The sequence below is a fragment of the Dermacentor albipictus genome, chromosome 2, assembly GCF_038994185.2.
Source record: "Dermacentor albipictus isolate Rhodes 1998 colony chromosome 2, USDA_Dalb.pri_finalv2, whole genome shotgun sequence".
Classification (NCBI taxonomy): domain Eukaryota; kingdom Metazoa; phylum Arthropoda; class Arachnida; order Ixodida; family Ixodidae; genus Dermacentor; species Dermacentor albipictus.
The window spans coordinates 90536028-90554305 of record NC_091822.1 but is presented as its reverse complement, the minus strand read 5'-3'; the positions used below and the strand labels follow the sequence as shown (position 1 = coordinate 90554305).

The 18278-nt window shown below is 49.5% G+C and overlaps 1 protein-coding gene across 2 annotated transcripts in view; it reads left to right on the top strand.

Annotated features, from left to right (window-relative positions):
- LOC135901023 (monocarboxylate transporter 12-like) overlaps positions 1 to 18278 on the top strand; it is a 60665-nt gene that overhangs the window by 19503 nt on the left and 22884 nt on the right. For both annotated transcript variants that reach the window (XM_065430654.1, XM_065430655.2), the window contains exons 4-5: positions 1445 to 1588; positions 16547 to 17368. In XM_065430654.1, coding sequence (XP_065286726.1) covers positions 1445 to 1588; positions 16547 to 17368 — 966 coding nt within the window. The remainder of the gene's footprint in view (positions 1 to 1444; positions 1589 to 16546; positions 17369 to 18278) is intronic.

Here is an 18278-nt window from a genome sequence, read left to right as displayed (position 1 = left end):
TGGGAGCTGCGAACGGGTGGTTCAGCCAGCGTGGGGATGATGACTAGCACAGGAATTTGCCTAGACTTCGTCCTTCTGGCTTTCAATGACATTGTGACTTTACAAACTGATCATTGTCACGAACGTACTGAGTTTTCAATAATTAAATATTCATACAAACGCTTGTCCGATTGGTGGATTCGAAAACAAGACCTCTAGCACAGAAGGAGGAAACTGAAGCCATTACAGCAGGGACGCGGCCCAATCGGAATCGCTGCAATGTGCAGTGATTATACGTGCTCGCAAAGTCCTTCTGCATTTAAAGAAAAGTGTAAATAGCTTTAAAATGTATGCCTATGAAGATAGATTAGGCATATTAATTTATGCCACAATAACGTCTTAAGCCAAAAGCAAAAAGGTCAGAATGATCTCTCCCATTGCGGCTGAACGATGGCAGTGCCAGAACTTTCTCTAGTAATCGCAGTGGGAAGACGTCGCCAGAAAGCCAGGCAGGGGAAGAGGTATCATTGAGAGAGACAGAGTTCTTTTCGGGTACGATCGGGTTCCTCGCGAGATGTGCAAGATGTGTCGTGTTGTGGAAGCCTTCCCAGGAACAGACAGACGAATAAGCGCTTGTAAACTGTTGCACCCACTCAAGCACAACGAATAGCTAATCTGTATGGACAATCGCTGACAGTAATGAGCGGGTGCTCCTTACGGGGGATAGTGTGGAGAATTTAGACGACAGCACAACGCACATTACACAACGAAAACGCTACTAAAGAGAAGAAGGGGGGAATGTGCCACGCGATCGCATCAATATCCGAGGGGGACACCTAAAAAAAACCGTCTGAACAATACAATTCCACCGCGCCCCCGTTTCGCTGACCCGACAGTGGCCATTGCGGCCACTCGGATCCGCGAGGCTTCTGCTGCCTGTCTCATTCCTCCTTGCTTAGTTATTTCTATATCTCTTTCCCCACTTTCATTTGCCCGCTCTGGTAGTTTGCTGCACAATAAACCAGTCTCGAAGCGAATCCAAAAGAGTGAAGGTATTCTATTCATGGCTACTGAGCACACGGCCTGCGCCGTCGCGCTTAGTTAACGTACAGCGAGAAGTTAGCAGTCATCCGAGAGTGACTGTAATAAAGTGAGCGTAACGGCGCCAATATCCATTCACATTGTCAGCGCTATGTTTTATGACATTTGTTAGCGGGATGCGATTTTCAGAAATCTGAGAAATAGTTTTCTCAAGAACGTAAGATGTGGTAGAGCAGCCTTGTGACTGTCTCGACATAACCGGCAAATGTCACTTGTTATATGGCATGGCATGGCCTATATGGCATACGAATACCTAAATATATACGGATTTTCACGCCGATGACGACGGCCGAAGTTGTCTTCGAGTGTCCCCATAATTGCTAGCACATTAAAATAAACATTACGCCGTTTACATTTTTTCCAGGCCTAATCTCTGGACCTCTAAGCGAAGTCTTCACCACAGTTCCCGTGCTGGTTGGGGGATCCGTGCTGGCTGCAGCCGGCGTCATAGCATCTTCATTTGCCCCGGATATCACATGGCTTAGCGTCACGCTGGGAGCTGTCCATGGTAATTTAAGAGCTCTTCATGCCGTATGATTTGTTTCCGATTTCATTGAATCCGCGTCTGTCACTGAGAGAGTGGTTGAGCGAAGTGGCGTTCTGAACTCATTGAGCGAGGACACAAAGTGAGATCAGATATTTTTGAAGGCTTCAAATGTAAACATACGTCTGAATGAAAGATAAAAGACACTGTTTTGAAAAGAGGAGTGTTTTTAGAGCGAAGTTTTCTTTATGCGTCTTTGTATGGTTTCACCACGTAGGGCGCTGGTTGGATTCTCACCGAATAAATTTCTCATTGATCTAAAAAGAATAAAGGGCGTCCTTGGCACAATTCGAACCTCGAGGTTTCAGTGTAGCACACGTGATTCATCTTAGGAAAAGCAATTAACAAGCTAAGAAACGTTTTCCACTCGCACGGAGAGGAAGACACATAGACAGAACAGCATAGAGTACCTATTCATTCGTGAAAACTGCTGCTTAGGACATGGCCGATCTCCACAAAAACAGCAAAAAATAGTGGTAAAGGTAAGCACCATAACAATACAGACAAGCAATTTAGAAAAAAATTTGATTTGTTAACATATATTTTTAGTTGGACAATCATTTGAATAAAATGAGTTGCTGATGAAATTACAGGCTTAGAATTTCGATCCAACATTAAAGTTTTGCATGGTTACGCAATTTCAATAAGTAAAACCATATGAAAGGGTACATTCTTAAAGCTTGTCGGCACCAGCTAATGCACCTAATTAGGATTTAGATCAAGGTCTATTTAAGGAGTTCATTGAAGCACGCACCAAAACAATATATATTTTCTGTAGCTTCTCAAACAACGCTCTCTTGGTGTGGGTGCATAAACTAGCGGAAAATAATTGCTGTCACGCAAATATCTCTTCAATGTAGCCGAGTCCTCACAGGCAAGGTTTCCACACCTGATTGAAAGAAGAACGCTTTTTCCACATGGAGGCAGTGGCATTTTACACATACGAGCTAGTATATCAGTCCTTGCATGTTGAAATATTTTGCGCGGTGATTTGGGGGCGGGAACAACATTAATAACAAATCGCTGAATAGGTTCCTTCGTGATACAGAGCACACGTTATCGTTTGTGAAGCTCACCGTTAAAACTCTAAGGGAGAAGTACACTTCCTTCATAAACCCACAACGACTTGGCTGCAAAGAAAAATTTCATGAACTACTATGTTAGATAGAACATGCACCAAGTTGAGCTAGAAGGAAGCTCGAACTATTGAGTGAAAAGCGTCACGAAAAGAAAGAACACTTTAGGTACCCGTTGCCATACGTTTAGGTGCGCTAAGCCCAAGCCAACGGCACTAAGCCGCCTGAAAAGATTACCTGAACTCATAGCTCCATAAGTTCACTCAGAGAATCCGGCATAGAGAATCACTTATACTACATGTGGAGGCATTGCCAAGAACAAGCTGCACGCCTTAACCTTCAGAACAATTCAAAGGGTGGGCTTTGCAAGAAATTTTGCGCAACTTTCCAAGTTTGGATCCCTCCCTTTGCCATATTGTGAAAATGTGTGTATTTAATGGAGTACAACGACCCCTTCGTGGCACCACAGACTACCTCGTTCCACTGAACGGAGTAGGTGCAGAACACCATGGCTAAAACCTCAGACTTGGACTTTATTTGCGTTAGCGTTGTTAGGCTACTTCACGCACATTCCGGGGGATGTGTATGTATTTCTGGACGCATGTATGTTTGTAACCGTTTCCCCTGCTACCTAGTCCATTGAGCAGTCAGTGGCCAAAAGGGTAGCGCATCTGGCTGCTGTGCTGAGAGAACAGGGTACGAAATCAACCATCGGACTAACTTGGCTCACAAGGATTCGGCAATGTGCATATATGTGCCGCACTTCAACGAACCTCTTTTACGGCGACATGGGGCACTGTAGATGTGTATCTTTGTAGGTACCGCTGTTAGAAGAATCTCTGACAACGGCTTGGAGCACTCGCTACGTGGCAATGGGTCTGTGCTGGTTTTCAATAAACCTCTGATGGCAGCTTTGGTCACTGGACCTGTGCGAGGAAGTGTGTGCCGCTCTTCAATGAACGTACTTGACGCCAATTTGGGTAACTAGGTATGTGCCACAAGAAATGTGTCGCTCTACAATAGCGAAGCATATTCTTTTAATTTCTCGGATGATGAGCGGCATCGAAATCCCGTCACAAGTTACCCTCAAAGAGAGCAACTCGACGCATTAAGAGGCCGTGCCACAAGTTTTCTGATTATGTGCCCCTTCCAGTGGACGCCGTTGACACCAATGCCTTAGCGAGTTGCAACATGAATTGCCAGGGTATGTGCCTCCCTTCCATTTGTCTCTCGCGAACTTCGGCCACTGAGTAAGTGCGACTCTGTGGGCCACAAGCTAGATAATAATTCTCAATGCTCTCACCCATCGGCGCACCACACTCCTTTTCTCGGCGATACCACTACATGGAGCAGTACGTCCAAAAAGCAGCAAGATTGAGTAGAAATGGTCTAGAGACACGATGAAATATTTTGTCGAAGTATTCTGGAAGTAACGTGAGTTGATTTGAAGAGTTTGAGCGAAAATAAAACATTGTACCGAAATTTATTGATGTTAGTTTGTATTTAGCCGCCGCTTATTCCCTACGTTTGAAGAGACCCAATTAGGGTTGACATTACAGATTGTAACCAATGTGACAAAATACGGCGAACCTGTTATAGTCATCACTGCTTAACATTTTGGGTGTGTAGCGCTCAGCATGACGAAACTGTTGCCGATGGATACCTTTTGTAATTAAACTCGTGAGGTTGCAGAGGGGGCGCCGGGGGAGCCGAAACGTAAATAACTCTTTTAAACCATTTTTGGTCGGTGTCCAGACCTCTTCCTTTTAAGTTGCAGAGGCGTGTAACGATGGCGCCAAGGTGGCTCTACACAGTGTTTCATTCTTCAATGTGGTCAGATGTAGCGGGTCAAAGGCTATCTTGCACGAGCACCCGCCCTCTTGGATCTGAAACGCCAACACTTCCCTTTCTTGGTTGCTTTGAAGTACTTGGGCTGTCACTATACTCAACAAGCACCAACGTATCCTAGGGCATGGCGTTTCCCAACCATTGTCTACAGGCTAGTAAGCGCGCCATCGACATGCACAGGTGTATGCACTTCACTGTGTGGCTACACAGCTGAGCAGGTTGCACCAATAACAAAACCTGCAGGCAGTGGCACTGTTGTCGTTCGCTGGCTTCACATACGCAGATGACTCGGCGTTACTCAGCGGCAGCTGCTCACTCGGTCTCCTCGCTCTTCTCAGATGACTGGAAACATGTCGTCTCGTCAGTGAGATAAAAGATGTTCATTGTGCTTGGCTACGCCGCATTAACTACTGAAAAATCACTTCACGCATCAAGGAATTCTGTGGAGTCTATGATACGCTCCTGCAAATAATGATTCTTAGGTCTAATGTGGTGTCGTAGTTTGTCGGCGTACCTCACTACACCGCCCCCCATCGAATGTCCTAAGCAACCGCCATTCTCACAATGACGCGTTTGGCAATGTCGTCCTACAGCAATTGGCTTCACCCCCACATCTGGTTCCAAAGAAGGACAGTGGCGACAGGTGCACTTGAGGTGACTACCGAGCTTTGAATGCCATCCCTACTCAGAATCAATATCCGCTTCCCCACATACATGATTTCGGCACCCGTCTCGCAAGAACCAAAATCTACAGCAAGATCAATTTGATGAGTGCGTAGCACCAGGTTTCGGTCGAGCCTAGCGACACTCCGAAGGAACCAATTACCTACTTGAGTTTGCCCTTGTGTCTTACGGTTTGGTGAATGCGGGCAAACTTCTCAAAGGCTCATGGACGAGGTTACGCACGGACTCCCATCCATTTTCTTCTACGTTGACCACATTCCAGTTGCAAGTCACAGGGACGAAGAGCACGAAGAGCACCTTCGCCTTCTATTTGAGCGACTGGATGAACACGTCCTGGTCCTAAAGTCCCAGAAATTCATTGTCGGTGTTTAAGCCATGGATTTCATCAACCATCACATTTCCCCCCAAGGCATGAAGCCACTGGAATCACGGGTGCGTGCAATCGAGGACTTCCCCTTTCCAACATCTTCCGAAAGTTGCGGGAGTTTCTGGGGCTCACGAATTTTCACAGGGCTTCTTACCATCCTGTGCGCAAGTTCTCCAGCCAATAATTGATCTACTGCGTCGCGACTCCAGTACAAACAAATAAAAAATAAATAAATAAATAAATGCCTATCTTCCACTTATCCTCCCAGCACGAACTCTCCTTCCAGGAAACCAAAATATAGTTGGCAACTGCAGTGTTGCTGATTCATCCGTTGCCCAACGCGCCCGCTCGCCTTATGGTAGAAGCGTTGACCAGGGCAGTGGGTGCAGTACTACAGCAGCACGATGGTACAGACTGGAAGCTGCTGGGTTTCTTCCTAATGTGCCTCGAACATATAGAATCTCGCTACAGCACTATCAGGAGGGAGATGTTGGCCACCTATTGCGCTGCCAAGAATTACCGTGTTTTATTGAAGGCTATAGCTTTAATATTTTGACCGACCACAAGCCATTAACGTTCATTTTTAAGAACAACAGTTCCTCGTACTCAGAACGTGAGCTTCGGCAACTTTGCTTTATCTCCATACTACGCCATATGTCTGGAACTGAAAATCAGGCAGCTGAGAAATTGTCGCCGCTTGGCTCTCTGCCTACTGGCTCTGCGGATTTTCACGCTCTAGCCTCCGCCCAGGAAAACGACCCCCAGCTGCGACAATTACTGGAAACAGCCTCGTCTCTTCAGCCTGTGGAGTTGCCACTTTCCTACGCAACATTGGTCAAGTGCGACATATCGCAGGCAGCTCCTCGTCCGTTTGTGCCCCATCAAATATGGCGCCAATATCCGATTGACTGCATGGCACGTGCCTTCATAACGCCTCGGCTTACCACCCACAGAGCAACGGCATGGTCGAGCGTCTCCACCGACAACTGAAGGCGTCATTGACCGCCCCGCTCGACAGACAGCACTGGGTGGAAAGGCCATCTGTAGTACTACTGGGTCTGAGAACAACAATCAAGCATACCCTGGGTGTCAGCGCAGCCGAGATGCTCTATGGGTCAGAAATCCGCGTTCCAGGCCAGTTTTTGTGCGCCCAGCAAGGCACTTCACCAGCGGCCGCGCAGCATTAAGCCTGTATTCCTTGATCAACCAGCTTCGACCGACTACCCAATATATCGCCCGCCGGCTACCTGTGTTTAGTTTCCTGACAATGGACACAACCACGCACGCCTTTCTGCGACACGAGTCTATCAAGCCACCATTGACTCCTTCCTTCGAAGGCCCCTTTCGTGTGGTTTCACGTTCAGAGAAAACCTTGAAGGTTGACGTTCACGGCAAAGAAAACTGTGGTGCGACCGCGTGCAACCAGCGTATCTTGAACATTACCTCTTGGTTCCTTCCGCCATTCACGCATAAGCCTCCGTCATTCTACGGCGAACGAACCCTTGTAGCGACCGTCCGTCAGGTCATTGTTCCCACCATGGGGGCCATTGCCCCTCGCTCTGAAAATCCAGCTTACCTCGCCGTGCCTAGCCATGGGGATTATGGTCTCTTGCTCTTTATTGGAACTGAAGCGGCTGCCTAACTAGAGCGCCACCAGTGCCACTCGGCAAACCCTCTTTTACTTTTGAATAAAGCCAGGCGACTCTCCTTTCTCAAGCTGTCAAAACGTGCATTGCTTGATTCGGCTAAACCGAGCTCCTGACAATCCTCACACAAACTAGGCGAAAACGACAGCTTTTACCGACTTTGTCACACTGAGAAACCACCGGTTAAACTCTGCAGACAAATGCAATGAGCTAACTAAACCTCGCCACAGGAAATCCGGCCAAGACCAAGCCAGCGCGTGTAGTTACACGTGTTGTTGCATCTCATGCAGACAACCAGTGGATATCAATTCGCACTGCTGGCACCAGTTTTTACAACCGCATGTGCACCCAGTACCATGGAGGTAGCGCGGTCCTAGCTGTCTGGAGCTTGACCAGGACGTTAGGCCCAGGGAGAAACGCAAGACGATCGACGTAACGAGTAACACGGACTTTAATTACATCACTACTGAGCGGTAAGCCCTACAAGCTTCGTAACGGAGAGCGACAGACACTATATAAACTTGTGCTGAATGCTGAAGTCGATTTGCGGCGACATATTTTATAGCCTTTCGGGAACACCCACAGTTGCGGCTGCCACTCGGTATCTTAGTTATTAAGCACAACATATTTTCCGAGTACCGTTCGCGCGGCCGAAGGAAGGACACTGACGCGTACACACGCACACTCATGCACCGCGGGAGTCTCCTTCGCCGAGTAGAAGGAGAAAAGAGGTTATCAAAATAAATTATGGAGTGGCAGCCCTCACAGATTCTTACCATCAGAAGCGAAGCCAGCGCTTTTCGTTACTTCACCCATGAAAGCGTGCCTAACTACGCGGAGAACAGTCGCAGTTAAACCACTCTTGATCTGGTAATATAACTTTTAGGCTAATTGGAAGACACCAGAATGATGTCTCTGGCAAAAATATTGCCGTAGGCTGCGTCATGACAACATGATCTCCCGTGCAAGTTACCAAGACGTTCAAGCTTCAACCTAAAACCAGCGGCAAAGACAGACACATCGAGAAGGATCTGTGCGGCAAAACAGGCCTTGTGAATATAATGGAATGCGGGCAGGAAACGCTTTCTGTTCTCTGCCAAATGTTAATCGACTCCCATGGTAAGATGGAGTCGGCTAGCTTCACCTTTAGGATATCATCTTCAGTTGAGAAGCTTTCTTGACCACTGTTTGGAAGGAGCGAATGCGCATACGTTAACCGTCTCGCTCGGTCGCTGAAAAGAGAAAACAGTGCCGAACCGACGCAGACATAGGAGGGTCGCGCGCGCCGAGTGGAAGGAGGCGAGAATGCGCGCGATGGCTAAGGAACGTCTGTTCGCCATTGTAGCCTATTAAATAAATAAATAAATAAAATATGGTGTTCTACGTGCCAAAACCATGATCTGACTATGAGGCCCACCGTAATGGGGGACACCGGAAATTCGGACCACCTGGTGTTTTTTTAACGCACACATACATTTATGTACACAGGTATTTTTGCATTTCGCCCACATCAAAATGCGGCTGCCGGGCCCGCGACTTTCCGCGACCTCGTGCTTAGCAGCCGAACACCACAGCCACTAAGAAAGCACGGCGGGTGTTGCCTTCTAGGCGTTTTTCAACAGTTGTCGCTGCTCGGCGTACTTGGAATATTGCGGATTTCGCCGTGGTATTGGCAGCGTGACACAGATTGTTTTGTTCATCACACGCGTCAGTCGTAACAACAATGCGCATGGAATGGGAACTTTATTTCGCTATAGAGAGCCACTTCACGTGGTCTGGTAAATTGGTTACATGGCTCTGGTTCGAGGGAAGTCAGACTGCCATGCAGTCTGCTGCTTACGTCTCAAAACTGCTAAAGCATGCCGTTGGCCTTCAGCGTCAGGTATATTGAACAAACGAAACACTTGGAAAAAGGAAGCACTGCCATGAGAGCAACGACTCAGTCCTTCACAAAGACTGACACCAAGGACCTTGGTATGTCCTTGGTGTCAGTCTTCGTTGGGTTCGCATGATATGACTAATAAAAATCGGACCCCTGAGTTAACCTCCTTTCTTCTCGTTTACTTTCTTCAATAGTGATTCGTAGTGTAAGTGATGTATGCTTATTTCCGAAAAACTTTTATAAATGGAACGAACCAGATGAGAAAACCTGGGCGTCGCCACACGAAGAACAGCACGAGTGCACTTGAATCGTTGCTGATATTCTTAATGCGTGCCCATTGTCACGAGCTGTGTAAAATACTCTGAGGTCGCCATGTTCACATGAGTGACGTTATTCATGTTCACTCACACACATTTCTCCTACTGTAGTGCAAGTCCGAGTAAGAGTTTGAATGTATGTGCGAAATAGGGGACGTAAATACAAGAGTAATTCCGAGATGTAAATAATACATTCAGGGACATTACGTGCTAAAACCATGATCTGCTTATGAAGCACGCCGCAGTGGGATACTCCGGTTTACTTTTGACTAACTAGGGTTCTTTAACATAAATATATATTTATATTTTAGCAGCGGAGCTGTTTAAGCTTTAGTTCCGCCGTGGAGCGTTACCGCAAAACTGAGCCCAGGCAGGTGGCTTTGGCCCAGGTGTGGGCTGACTTCGTTGCCTAGCGACCACCTGCGAGAGCACCAAGCGACGTAACCTCCTCGCAACCCACGCGCGTGGGGCGGAGTCGTGACGTCACAGGTGAATAAACGCACGGAACAGCCGGCGCGGTGAGGGAGCTGCAACGCTTGATTTCGTCGGACGTGCGTTCCTGCAGCTCCGGCTTTTGAAGTGTTTTTTCCCTTTGGAACTGAACTGTGGAATTCTGGCACCTTTGGCCGTTCCTCGTAGCCAGTCCACCTGTGGCACCGAACCGAGCCATGGAGGAATCCGGGAGCATCCCGAGGGCAAGACAGCGTCGCCTAAAGCGAGTCAGAATTCTTTAGGCTTAGTCATCTCATCGCGCGAACAGCGATCCCGCCAAGGCGCAATAATGCCACACATGAAACAGCAGCTGCGGCAGCAGTTACCTGTGGAGATTATTGCGACTATTCCTGCTGCTGAGATGATAACCGCCACCAACGAAGAGACCATGGAAGACGAGGTAGAAGACCCGCGAACACCGGCGCCTCAGTGCAACGCTGCATCACCGGGCGCGTCTCCCATGCTTGCCTCGTCAGTTGCTCCTGCCCAAAAGCGTCTGTGTCTGCTGAATGCTGACGCTCTCCCGGAACGCCCATCTAACAGCCCCCCTAGATCGTACTATGTTGCAATCCATCCAAAGGAAGGCTACAAGAGAGAAGAGATTCCTATGACGACGCTTCAGAAGACGCTCGTTTCTTGCATCACCGCGACGGGCTTCTCAGGCTACACATATCACCGAGCCTTTAACACGGCGTCCGTGTGGGTGCCGTCCTTAGAAAAAATGAGCGCACATTTGTGCACATTAACAGCAATCACCTTTCCCTATGGACGCGTCCTGCCCATTCAAGCATACCTGCCCTTTGGCACGGACATCTGTCGCTCCGTGGTAACAGGGGTCGATCCGGATGAATCGCCGGAAACCCTATGTGATGCTTTGACTTGTGACACTCATCATGTGCTGCTATCTCGCAAACTAGGGCGTGGTCGCACATGCCTGGTAACAGTTTCAGGACCCGCTACCACACCGAACTGGTTCATCTACAATGGGTGCGTCTTTTGACCTCGTTCATACCGCCCAAGCGTAGTAGACTGTTATCAGTGCCTACAACAACGCCACATGCGTGCATAGTGCGGTAACCCGGCTCCAGTGCCGACAAATGAGCCAAACACCTCCCAAGCCTCTCGATGTGGTCTATTCAAATCCAATGACCATTCAATAAGGAATCGCGCTTGCCCAACGAAACGTAAGGCTCAGAAAAGTAAAGGCAAATTTCGCACTTTTCGCCCTACTCCACATACCCAGGACCTGTTGGTGTCTCCCAACCCCTTCGCTCCACTACCAGAAGAGGATGAAGCCATCGAGGAAGATGACCCTTCAAAACCTAAGGAGGTATCTACTCTCAGGCAACATACAGAGATGTTGCTAGCCGGACTGGTCACATATATCGTCCGTCTACAACAACGGCCCAGGAGAAACTTCTAAAGGAATTGGGTGGCATCGATCGCAACATTGAAAGATTGCAAACGGAATTATCCGAACTCAACTCTCGCTGCAACCGCCTTGTCACTGCGAGCACTTCGTCGACAACAAGTAGGTCATCGGCGGCGCAAATGCCTCATAAATCTCCTCCAACAGTGCCGGCGTCAAGTACTGCGTCTGTGCGTGAACCTGCGCCTAAACTCGCCTATGACCCGGCATCGCGTCTGCGTTATGTCGTGCAACAGTTACAGGCCCTAACTGCCACTCTTTCGGAGCACTTATTATGATGGCTGTCACAATGGCCTCTAACCCGCCTTCATACGTAGTTCAATGAAACTGTCGGGGTCTCGCTAACAACGTTGGTGAGCTCCGAGAACGCATTCACTTGGGCTCACTTCGAGCTTGGGCGTTCGTCCTGCAGGAGCAGAATTCTCTTCCTCGAATCTCGGGGTTTACTAGCTACGCAAGACCTTCCTTTCCAGATCGCCGTGCGTGCCTGTAAGGTGATAAACCTGGCAAATCAACTATATATGTTCGAACCGCTCTCGTTCAGACGGCTATAACTATGGTGACATGGTGGACTGCGTGGCAAGAGGTCGTCGCTGCAGAGGTGCAACTCTCTCAGTCTGCCAAAGTGCTTGTATCGGGTTATGTGCGTGTCCACTCGGGAGAGGCCTTCGTGTAGGGTGGATCACCTGGCTTCGCCGGCATCATCTTGGCTATCGTATTCTCAGATTTCAATGCTCCTCACCGTGAGTGGGGGTACTCTGTGTCCAGTAAACGTGGACGTGTCATCGTTGATACTCTCACCCAGAACAATTTTAGTCAGATTAATGACGTATCAGTGCCTACAAGGCGTTGCACCCACCCATGTATGCCACCATATTCACCAGACCTGGCCGGGTGGTTGGGCCATCCGACAGTTACCGGGCATCGGGAACCAGACTGCTGGGGGAGTGATCAACATCTCATTCGGCTCGGCCTAGCCCCTATGAAAACCGACCGCCTCCGTCGCCAATGTAGGGGGATCGAATGGGACACGTTTCGTGCTTCCTTATCAAGGGACGCTCTCGCCCCTCTATGCGACCCCATTCCAATGTTACAATCGGCGGTCAAACCAGCCGCTTTAACGTCATGGGTTGAAGAATCTTGTCCGGCACCCGTTCTTCGACTCTTACAGCTTTGAGCACAACGCCGCCAGGCAGAGGTTCATGCCAGGCGACACCCAGATTCCGTGGAGGCTCAACGCCGCCACCGTCAGCTAACCGCTGCAGCTAGATGCCACGAACTCCGCTTCTCACGTCAACGCTGGTTGGCGTGGTGTTCTTCGCTAGATCCGACCACCAGCGCCACCTCAATTTGGAGAAAGTTCCGAGCAGTGGAAGTTGGTGGATGATCTCCTGACCCGGGTTCCAGCGCGTGCCTCGCGTCTGGCAAAATCGCAGACGTCTTGGCATTTGACTTGGCGCAGGCATTATTTCCCGGTTAGGATACGCAACCACCTGGGGTCTCCGCCCGATTTACGCTTCCGCCGAGTACAGGGCGCTCTCATCAGCTCATGTTATGGCTGGGATACAGTCTCTGTTCACGGTTGCTTAATATCTCGCTGCAATAGACCAAGCCAAATTGAAGACTGCGCCGGGTCCTGACGGCGTGACCTATGGAGCGTTTAGAAACTTATAAAAAGCCACCTTGAAAGCTGTTCTCAGCTCGATAAACGCTGCGTGGCTGTCAAGAGAGTACCGGAGCCCTGGCTGCAAGCAGCTATAATCGCCATCCCAAAGCCCAGCAAACCTCACGACAACATATCAAATCTTCGACCGCTTTCTCCTTATGTGTACATTATGGAAATTGTTGGAACGCATGGTGGCTAACCATCTGCAGTGGTGGCAAGACGTAAATCACTGGTATCATTCCTCGCAAGTTGGCTTCCGCCCCCACCTTGGTGCTGAAGGCACCCTAGGTCGCTTGTCCTCTATAGTTTTGATTGGAAGCCGATCGACCCAAGTGAGGTCCATTCTTGACGTGGATGTGCACAAGGTATACGACCACGTCAGCCACGCTGCCCTCGATGAAGTGCTACGCTGGATTCTCTTACCCGCCCACATATGCAAGTTTATTCATACCTTTCTTACATCTCGTTAATTCGCCATCCGGATCAACAAAGACAATGTGGGATCCTTTGCGCCACATCGCGGTGTACCGCAACTGTCAGTGTTGGCCCCCATAGTTTTCAACTTTAGCCTCCTACCTTTGGCATGGCGATTGCGCGACATTACTGACCTGCACGCACTCATTTATGCGGATGACATCACAGTCTGGACCGTCCACCCGTCTCTCCAAATTCAAGCCACAAGGTTACATCTCGCTTTTACATAGATCGATGGTGTTCTTTTGTTGGACTCACGTTGTCGCCTCAAAAGACGGCTCTGCTTTCATTCGCGAATGCGCGCGGCCGCCGTGCGTTTAACACCAGCCATATCACCCTTCGCTTGCACGGAAGCAGAATTTCAGTCATCAACTCACTCCGAGTCCTCGGCCCGGACCTGTACGATTCCGGCTCCGCCGGCCCCTGAATTCGCACAGCATATCAGAAGACATCCCAAATGCTGCAACTTATCCGTAGGATTTCTCAAAAGTAGGGTGCTGCCACAACCACCATCGCCCGCCTCCTCATACGTACTGTGCTGCAGCCAAAATTGATATACCAAGCCCAGTTTCACCACATGACACGAGCAGAGTGGGTCTGCTTGGAATCTATCAATCGAGCCGCAATGCGGGTTATTACGGGCGTCCCACAAATTACGCCTATTCACGCACTCGAGGCCGAAGCGCACATAAATACGCTAGATGAACTGGTCCGCCAACGTCGCCGAGATCGTTCTGCAAATTTCTATGATATCGCTGAAGCCGCAACTCTTGAGAAGAATATGGCGGACGGTTCAGTGATTCCCTGCGATGCCTGCCTGGCACGACCACCATGGCTTTATCAGCAAGTTAGGAACAATCGGCCTCTGACTCCCATACACACACGATCCGTTGGCCACCTGAGTGAGTCAAGTATAATAGCAAATAGCTCATCAACTACGAGTGCGAGCTCTTCCTGCAGACATGTAGCGTATCTCGAGTCTAGCGTGCGTGATGATCGCGTCACCAGAGTTATCGGTAGCCCGGAAATATTGTCATGAATAGCAACCTGCTCGTGTGCTTGCTCCCCTGCCTGGCCGTCGAGACAGGCGGAGCTCTTGGCAATCTGAGACGCAATATCCATCCCCTGTCCGCTGCTTCCACCGTCTAGTAGGCACATTGACATCTTCACCGATACCCCAGCTGCCATCCGTTTCCTGCGGCTTGTTCTGAATTGCGACGTTTTGGCGCAGGAGATTCAGGACACAGTTGAGAAATTACCCGTTACAGTGCGTGTACAATGGATACGTCGCAATGCACATCCCAAACAAGCCTTAGTGGATGCAGCAAGTCATAACAAAACTTCTCGTCCACTTCCATTAGCCCCCACCTCTCCACAGACTAGGCTCCTCACAGAAAAAGAACACCTTCAGCGCGCCACGCGAGCACTTCTCTCACCGTGTGGCACCGACCTCCCTGGCGGCCTAGCGCGCTCGAGAGAGGTCTTGCTACGAAGGTTACGTCTCCGTGTCGCCCTCACATATGCGGTAACCTAGTCGTGGTCGGCACAGTACCGTGCCTCCATCAGCGATTCCTGCCCCTTCTGTCCCGCTCCCATCTGCGAGGTGGACAATGGGCACCTCCTGTGGACTTGCTCCTCTCTACATGCCCTCCGCCAGAAACACCTGCTTCGTTCGATGTGGACCACCCCCAGGCCGGCCGCCAGATGTAGACAGTTGGATCTTGGGGCCCCATCACCGGACATTGCTGGACTTCTTCCAAGAGTTTGGCGTGTATCTGCACGTTTAAATGTTTCTTTATGCCAAAAGGCACGCTGTCGCAATAAAAAGGATGTCGGCACGCGACACACCTCTCTCCTCTACTACTCCGTGCGTACGTGCTGCTGCCATGGGTAGACGGAGCAAATCGCGGACGCCCGAAGGAGCGGCTTAACAGGAAGAGCCCCGTACTGCCAAGCAAGAAGTGACGCGTCGTTGCGAAAGCGATCCGGAACACTGCACCAAAACTGCGGCTGAGAAGAGGCGATGCCGAGTCAAGGATCCCGAGTTTCAGTCAAGGGAACGCAAGGATCTGCGCCTGAACGCTCGGCGTCGCCGAGAAAGTGATCACAGCCTGCGACTGCTCGGAAACTTTCAGCCTCAAGCCCGCCGAGACACTAACCTCACAACACCTAGAAACAACTTCGCCAATCTATTATTACCTCGAAGACCCTAGACACGACTTAGCCAAGCCTACCAACAACTTAGAAAAACCTAGCATAACCTCGCAAAACCTAAAAACAAGTTAAGCAAGCTACCTAAAAGCTAGGTTGTTAATTATTTTAGATACTAGGGGTGTTTACGCATTTCGTCGCCAATGAAATGCAGCCGCAGTGGACTAGATAAAACCCGCGTACTCGAGCTCACCAGCGCAATTCCATAGCCACTGGGCCACTGCGGCTGGTCTCAGTAAGTATTCCTGAGCACAAGTGAGCGTTGATGAGTGGCAGGACACCGGCGTCAGGACCAGTTAGTGCATTGCTAGAAAAAAAGCAAAATTGGGCGACTGTGAATGAGTGATTACTATATTTAGCAACGTGTAAATACATGCGCGTAAACGAGTGAAGCTAAACCTCTGCATTGTAACCGTTCTCTTCACTGAGTTTTGTTTTCTGTTCTATTCTGCCTCCATGTTCTTTTTACAATGCCTCCTCGTCCCCGCACAATTGGTTTGTGTATCGTACTGTCGGTCGCATCCTGTATAAGGTTCTGGTATGCCAAATGAGGGTAGAGGAGTGGCTACGGAAGTTCTAAAAATGGGGAGCAAGTGACGTACATAAACCACCTTGAGTATGCCACCCTGCATGTCTCTGGACTTGTAGAAAGCTACGCCTGTGAGCAAGGCTGGTCAATGCAAATTTGAACGTATAATGCCGCGAAGGACTTCTCTGCGCGCATACAGACAAGGAACTGTTTTTTGTATAGCTAGACATCATTTGTGCTGCAGATTCTCTCATAGTGTCGTATTGGTTTCATGACATTGTTTTGCTCGCGCTATGTGCAGGTCTCGGCCTTGGCATGGTGATAACCATGCTGCAGGTACTCATCAGCATGTACTTCGAGCGGTACCGTGGAGCCGCCAACGGCATCATGTTCGCCGGATCCACTGCCTCTGCGTTCATCTTCACCCATATGCTGCTGTACTTTAGAGACACCTACGGCTTCCGAGGCAGCCTGCTGCTGTTTGGTGCCGTTCTCATGAACTTGGTCGCCTTGAGTCTCGCTTTTCAAGAGCCACCATGGGTTAAGAGAGACAGAATCAAGAGGAGAAAAGGCGCACAGGGGACAAGGAGGCCATCGATATTCACAGCGGATTCAAAGCATGGGAAAAACGTTTCCGCCACTGTGATAATGCTAAGAAACATTCTCGGAGTGCTCAAGTGTCCCATGGTGTACGTTCTCACGACCACGTGGCTAGCGTTCTGCTTCAACTACGGCATTTTCTTCTCCACGATCGTGGACTTCGCCATGGACAAAGGGATGCCCCTGGAGGACACCGTGTCTTTCATCGCCTACACGGCTATCACGGATCTCGTGGGAAGGGTTGTCCTTCCTATTTTCACTGATCGTGGGCTCCTGCAGCGGTCGACGTTAATCGTATTGAACTACTTTCTCCTTGGCTTGTGCACTGTGTCACTGCCATTCTGCGACTCCTACTGGGTCCTGCTTGTGGCGTGTCTAGGCGTGGCCTTATTCCTCGGCTGTGCCATTACCATGCACAGCGTTCTGATGGCCCAGTATTTGGGAATCGAAAAACTTGCAGCAGGGTATACCGTTCTGAGCGCCCTAAGTGGACCAGCACTCTTAGCAAATGCCCCTTTCGTAGGTGAGCGTCATTTTCTCATTTGTTGCTACTTGCATGAACAGTGCATAACTGATGCCGTTTAGGAAAGTGTGAACGACCGACATGTGGGAGTGTTGTTTAGTTTGCATTGGTGGTAATAGGACTGAAAAGCTTGTCTTGCCGTGCAGACGAACGAAGAGCAGTTGTAAGGAATGTGGAGAAACGTTGTGTGTTGCTTACTAACACGCTTGTAAATTGACTCACGGCAGTGGCTTACACAGTACATTTTAATCACGCAATAACGCGCTGACTTGGGTTGGGTTGGTACCTGTGTGAAGAAAACGAGTAGCAGCTCTTGACAACGGGGCGTGACTGAGACGGACGAAGCGCTTATCTGGTTGCTCCTCCGATACCACTGCCGGAGGGTTAGTTCAAGACTGAACTCCTGATTGGGCGAACTTGTGCTCAGCAAAAGAAACATTAAACGTTCGGAAGCTGTTACACTCTTGTAACAAAGGAAGGCGAAAGCCTGATGCACACACGGTAATACACACAGTTATGCGCTCGACGTTACACTTCTTTGTATGACATATTGGTAATGCATCAAGTTGTACAATCGGGGCTAGATTTATTGCAAGATATAAGGAACCGCATAGGGAAGTACACGTGTCGAACTAAGGCAATCTTTTAACTACGGCGCAGCAGCTCGCGCTTCCTCCACAGTTGCTTACTTCCGCGGCTGTCCCGGCGAGCAGCAAGAGCGTGCAGGCTCCTCCATGGCCGGCCGCCGATAGCCGCCACCACTCCGAATGCGACGTCAATGCGCAGAATGCGCGCGACTGATTTTCTGTGGCACACTTTACGCGTGAGCAATTGCTAAACCTGAAATTCGGCAGATACTTAAGAGTTCGTCTCTATGGGAATGCGAAAACATGCCGTTTTTTGGACCTCG